The sequence below is a fragment of the Muntiacus reevesi genome, chromosome 2, assembly GCF_963930625.1.
Source record: "Muntiacus reevesi chromosome 2, mMunRee1.1, whole genome shotgun sequence".
Taxonomy (NCBI): domain Eukaryota; kingdom Metazoa; phylum Chordata; class Mammalia; order Artiodactyla; family Cervidae; genus Muntiacus; species Muntiacus reevesi.
Window position 1 is genome coordinate 101,436,772 of NC_089250.1, and position 6,672 is coordinate 101,443,443.

Sequence of the window (6,672 nt, forward strand, 5' to 3'; positions counted from 1 at the left end):
TAATATGCTATCTAGGTTGGTCATAACTTTCCTTCCAAGGAGTAAGTGTCTTTTAATTTCATGGCTGCAGTCACCATCTGCAGTAATTTTGGAGCCCCAGAAAATAAAGTCTGACACTGTTTCCACTGTTTCCCCATCTATTTCCTATGAGGTGATGGGACCAGATGTCCCTATCAAAATGCAAATGCTTTTTTAAAACATAGAATGAAATCAACTAATTTTAAATTCTGTATGAAAATACAAAAGACATTGAATAGCTTTAAAAAAAAATGTACAAGATTGGAGGAATCATGCTCCCTGACTTCACACTACACTACAAAGTTATAGTAATCAAACAGCGTGGTACTAGTGCAAAATAAGACAGATCGATGAAACAATAGAGAATTCTGAAATAAGCCCACACACTCATATTCAATTAATCTACAATCCAGGAGGTAAGACTATACAATGGGGAAGGGACGGTCTCTTCAGTCAGTGCTGTTAGGAAATCAGAACTACTACATGTACAATATGAAATTAGAACATTCTCTAACACCATATACAAAAATAAAATCAAAATAAATTAAAGACCTACTGCGGGGAGCAGCTTGAAAGAGCTGACTCTGGGAGCTGCCTTGATTGATTATCAAGGGTCCCTTCAAGGACATAGCTCTCTGTCCCGCCACCTCTCTCCTGGAATTTACTATCCAAAGTTAAACAGAACACTAGTAAGCCTTGAATGCACACATGACACAGGTGGATAAGCCTTTCACGACCACTCTTAAGATAAACGGGATGCCCTTCTTATCCCTTGACGTTATCAGAGAGTTCTGGTGATTGTTATCTCAAAGTGATGTTTATGGAAAAATATTTTCTGTTCTTAAGATTCTCTTCTTGGTTTAGTATAAATGTAACCCTGAGAAATAAAGAATCATCGTTGACTGCAGCGATCCTCTCGACCCCATCTGTCCTGTGTCTTTATTTCTTAGCCTAAAGGAACGCATCGTGTTGCTCGCTGAAATCTCCCGGCTGGTCAGGCAAGTGGCGCCCAGCGTGCGGCTCAACGAAAGTTCCTTGCGGCCGCTGCCCGTTGAAACTATTAAGGTAAGTAAGAGTGTATATAGTGTATATTGAGGGGCAGGAAGGTTTATTGTCGAGAGTATAAACTATGGGGCAAGATCATAGTCGTCAGTTGTTTGTGCATATGTTACAGATAATGTTGAAGCATCGGGGACTGCAGGTTACTAAAACGAAATTGCAGACTTTTCTTAGTTTTGTTGAGGAAGTATGTCCCTGGTTTCCAGAGGAAGGGACTATGAGTTTAGAGATATGGAAAAAGATAGGGAAACAGATTCAAACATATTATATTCTCCACGGACCTAATAGGGTTCCTGTGGAAACATTTTCATTTTGGTCTTTAATAAGAGACTGCCTTGTCTTGGATCAGGGACTTCTTCCTATTTCTGGGCTTGGGAAATATAACCAGGGAAATGTTACACCCATCCAGCCTAGGAGATTGCCTGATAAAAGTGGACTTGGGTATTTTTAGAAGGGACCTCTGATCCTCCTGTAATTCATGCAGATCCTATTCTGAGGAGCAAGTGTGGGTTGATCAGTGGCCCCTTTCCAAAGAAAAAATTGACGCTGCCCAACAACTGGTGCAGGAACAGTTGGAATTGGGACATATTGAACAGTCTAATTCACCTTGGAATTCGCTCATTTTGTTATTAAGAAAAAATCTGGAAAATGGAGGCTTTTGCAAAATTTGCGAAAACTCAATGAAACTATGGAAGTCATGGGAACTTTACAACCAGGATTACCTTCCCCCATGGCTATTCCAAGAAATGCTCATATAATAATCATAGACCTAAAGGATTGTTTTTATACTATTCCGTTGGCACCTCAAGACTGTCCTCAATTTGCCTTTAGTGTTCCATCTGTTAATTTCTCTCAACCAATGTGCCGCTATCAATGGAAAGTTTTGCCTCAAGGTATGGCTAAAAGTCCGACTTTATGTCAAAAATTTGTTGCAGCAGCATTAGAAGAGACTCGAGTAAAATACTCTGATGTTTACATTTTGCACTACATGGATGATATACTGCTGGCACATTTTGATGAAGAACATCTGTTAGCAGCTTATGCCTTCATGGAACCAACTTTGAAGGCTGCAGGGCTTATAATAGCCAAAGAAAAGGTGCAAACCTTTCCTCCTTATTCCTATCTTGGCTTTCGTTTAGAAAGGGAGACATTTGGAGTTCAGCCCATTGCTTTGAGAAGGGATAATCTGAAAACACTTAATGATTTTCAAAAGTTGCTTGGGGACATTAATTGGATTAGACCCTATCTACATCTTGCTACATACGAATTAAAGCCTCTTTTTGATATCTTAAAGGGAGATAATAATCCTACCTCCCCACGCAGCCTTACAGAAGCTGGAGAGCGAGCTCTTCAGAAAGTGGAAACTGCCTTATCACAGCAGCATTCCAGTTACTGTGATTATGAAAGGCCTTGGGGACTTTATATCCTTACCTCAAAACATTCACCTACCGGTGTCCTGTTTCAAGTTAACCCTCTAAGGTGGATTTACTTGCCAGTTTCTCCCCTACAGGTGTTAAGTCCTTATCATGTTCTTGTAGCCAAAGTAATAGCAAAAGGTAGACAGGAATCTGTGACTTATTTGGGAAGAGATCCCCACTTTATCTGTATTCCTTTTTCAACTGAACAGCAACTATGGCTCTCTCAATTTTCTGATGATTGGGCAATTGCGCTTGCACAGTATGCAGGGGAGATTAAACAACATTATCCTGCTAATAAATTGTTACAATTTGCACAGCTGCATCAGTTTATTTTTCCAAAAGTCGTGCGGCAATGCCCTTTGGAAAAGGGGACAACTGTCTTTACTGATGGATCTTCCAATGGCATGGCCAGTTTGGTGATCGAAAGTGAATCTTACTATTGTCAAACCTCATATTCATCAGCTCAAGAAGTAGAGCTTTTTGCAGTACTCCAAGCTCTGCAACGTGTTCCTCAAAGTTTTAATTTATACTCTGACAGTCATTATGTTGTCAGAGCTCTCTCAGTCATTGAAACAGTACCCCTCATTGGAGCTGCAAAGCCCTCTATTCAAACCTTGTTTTTGATAATTCAGAATCTCATTCGAGCCCGAACTCATCCTTGCTTTTTTGGGCACATACACTCTCACACTGCCCTTCCTGGGCCTTTAACGGCCGGGAATGCTCTGGCAGATGAAGCCACCCATATGGTATGTTATTCTTCCTTAACCCCTATCTCTGCAGCCCAGGCCTCTCATGCAATACACCATCAGAATAGCAATTCTTTACGGTTACAATTTGGAATTTCTCGGGAAGCCGCTCGTCAAATTGTAAAAACTTGTCCTACCTGCCCGCAGTTTTTTGTTCTTCCCACTTATGGAGTCAATCCTCGGGGTTTACTCCCAAATGATTTGTGGCAAATGGATGTTACACATATTTCTGATTTTGGAAAATTAAAATATGTGCACGTTACTGTTGATACCTTTTCTGGTTTCCTCATGGCCACACTTCAACCTGGAGAGGCTAGTAAGCATTGTATTCAGCATTGCTTACGGAGCTTTTCTGCTATGGGCCTACCTAAATGCATCAAAACAGACAATGGCCCTGGATATACTGGTCACAATTTTCAAGCCTTCTGTGCCCAATTACAAATTGTGCATAAGACTGGTATTCCATATAATTCACAGGGCCAAGGAATTGTTGAGCGAGCACATCAAACCCTTCAGCACCAATTGAAAAAATTAAAAAGGGGGAGTTTGTATGCTATTACGCCTAACAATCTTCTTAGTCATGCTTTGTTTGTTTTGAATTTTTTAAGCCTTGACCGAGATGGCAAATCAGCAGCTCAACGTTTTTGGCACTATGATAATAGAAAGGCTCGGCCATTGGTCAGGTGGAAAGACCCGCTGGAAGGCAGATGGCATGGGCCGGATCCAGTTCTAATATGGGGGGGAGGTCATGTTTGTGTTTTCCCACAGAATGCCGAAGCACCGCGCTGGCTCCCGGAAAGGCTGGTACGCACGGCGGAGGAGATCACTGGTGGAGCGAATGAGACAGCTCACAATCCAGGAGACGGTCCCGCTGCCGACAGCTCAACAGATACAGGCACTGTTACAGATGGCATGTGAGAATGCTCCAAACCCTTCCCCCGCCTCTCCTACTAGTATATTAATCTCTTTACTACTCCTTTTAAACCAGATAAGTTCCATGAATGCTGATGTCTTCTGGGCATATGTTCCTGATCCCCCTCTTTTGCAGCCTGTTGGATGGGAAACGAGTTCCGTTCCTGTGTATGTGAATGACACAATACTTTTGCGGGGGGGGGGGTCTTCTGATAAATATATTTTTCCGCAGAATGCCAACATTTCTTATACTGGATCCTCTTCACAATTACCAATGTGCTTTTTCCGAAATCATAATGTTTCAGGATGTCTTACTGTTACAGATACACAATACTTTGGTTATGATTACGACCATGACCACCATAATTGGATAGTGGATATTCCTAGCATTACGAGATCCACAGGATATGCACGACGAGTCAATGGAACCGGACCTAAAGACATTCCATTTTGTGGCCTGGGGGTAGAAGGACGATATATAGCTGTGCCATGGAAACTTTGTAGAGATGAGACTGCTACTGTATATTCTATTACTAATGACACACATTCTCTTTGGGACTGGTCGCCAGACTCCAACAGGAACCCTGGAAGGGAAGGCAGCAGACAACTTGCAGCCAGAATTTGGAATCTTGGCGGTACCACGGTGTATCAGACTGAGATATGGAAGCTGTTGGCTGCTTTCAGAACAGATGGGACCCGTTTGCGGACTGGAGGGAAGATCAAAGGAGTACTATCCTGGAGAGCATATTGGTGGAATGAGACTTGGAGATATCCTCGGGCCTGTGTACTCTATCCCTTTATGATCCTTGTTGGCTTTGTGACTCTTTCTAAAAATGCTAGCCTATATCATGTTCATTGTTTTAATTGTAGCCTGACTAATTGTATAAGAGGTATGGAAAATAATTCTGGGGCTTTAACAGTCAAACAACCGCCCTTTGTCATGATGCCTGTGAACCTTACTGAACCTTGGTATGAGGAGTCAGGGCTTGAGCTGTGGAATAAGGTGCGTACAGCCCTTGCTAGGCCACGAAGGGGGATAAGATTAATAATTCTGGGAGTAGTAACTCTTATAACTTTAATTGCTTCTGCTACTACTGCTTCTGTATCTTTAGCTCAATCTGTGCATACTGCTAATATTGTAGATGATTTAGCAAAGAACACTTCAAAAGTTTTAGGAATTCAGGAAGATATTGATAGAAAACTTGAAGATAGGCTAAAAGCCCTCTATGATACCGTGAGATTTTTGGGAGAAGAAATATTAGGCTTGAAATTGAGGGCTAAAATCAGGTGTCATGCTAATTATCGTTGGATTTGTGTAACTCCAAAAATTTATAATAATACTGAGACCCCTTGGAATAAGACAAAATTACATTTAGATGGTATTTGGTATAATGAAAACATTTCCTTGGATCTATTACAACTTCATCAGGAAATTCTTGATATAGAAAATGCTCCTCGGGCTAGCATGGATTTGGCAAAAAATGCTGAAGAATTTGTTAACAGTTTGTTTTCCAATTTTCCCTCGATTACCTCACTTTGGCATCTTTTTTGGGGGGTCGTGGCTGTGCTCCTAGTGTTTGTGCTTTTTGTGTGCATTGCTCCTTGTATCATAAAGAAATTCATTACAGAGTTGTGGGACATCAAGGCTGTCCTACACAGTAATTACTTACACCAAAAGAATCAGGCGTGCCATTTTACTAAATAAAAGAGGGGGAGCTGCGGGGAGCAGCTTGAAAGAGCTGACTCTGGGAGCTGCCTTGATTGATTATCAAGGGTCCCTTCAAGGACATAGCTCTCTGTCCCGCCACCTCTCTCCTGGAATTTACTATCCAAAGTTAAACAGAACACTAGTAAGCCTTGAATGCACACATGATGCAGGTGGATAAGCCTTTCACGACCACCCTTAAGATAAATGGGATGCCCTTCTTATCCCTTGATGTTATCAGAGAGTTCTGGTGATTGTTATCTCAAAGTGATGTTTATGGAAAAATATTTTCTCTTCTTAAGATTCTCTTCTTGGTTTAGTATAAATGTAACCTTGAGAAATAAAGAATCATCGTTGACTGCAGCGATCCTCTCGACCCCATCTGTCCTATGTCTTTATTTCTTAGCCTAAAGGAACGCATCGTGTTGCTCGCTGAAATCTCCCGGCTGGTCCGGCAACCTACATGTAAGATCAGATACGATAAAACTCCTAGAGGTAAACAGAGGCAGACTACTCATTGACATAAATCACAGCAATTTTTTTGTAGTGTCAACCAAATTAAAGGGAATAAAAGCAAAAATAAACAAATAGGACCTAGTTAAACTTAAAAGATTTTTTGCCCAGCAAAACCAAACCAGCAGCAAAATGAAAAGACAGCCTACTGAGAGGGAGAACATATTTGCAAATGACCAATAAAGGATTAATATCCAACATATGTAAACAGCTCATACAAGTAACCATCAAAAAAAATTTAAACATGGGCAGAATTGAATAGAAATTTTTCTGAAGTTGAAACACAGATGGCCAACAGGCA

General features: G+C 41.1%; 1 protein-coding gene across 1 annotated transcript; it reads left to right on the forward strand.

Moving 5' to 3' along the window:
- Window positions 1–1,055: 1,055 nt before the first annotated feature.
- On the forward strand, window positions 1,056–6,184 carry LOC136158097 (endogenous retrovirus group K member 113 Env polyprotein-like). The gene is made up of 2 exons (XM_065919865.1): window positions 1,056–1,083; window positions 4,010–6,184. Exon 2 carries the CDS (start codon window positions 4,011–4,013, stop codon window positions 5,856–5,858), a length of 1,848 nt encoding a protein of 615 aa, XP_065775937.1. The 5' UTR covers window positions 1,056–1,083; window position 4,010; the 3' UTR covers window positions 5,859–6,184.
- Window positions 6,185–6,672: the final 488 nt, after the last annotated feature.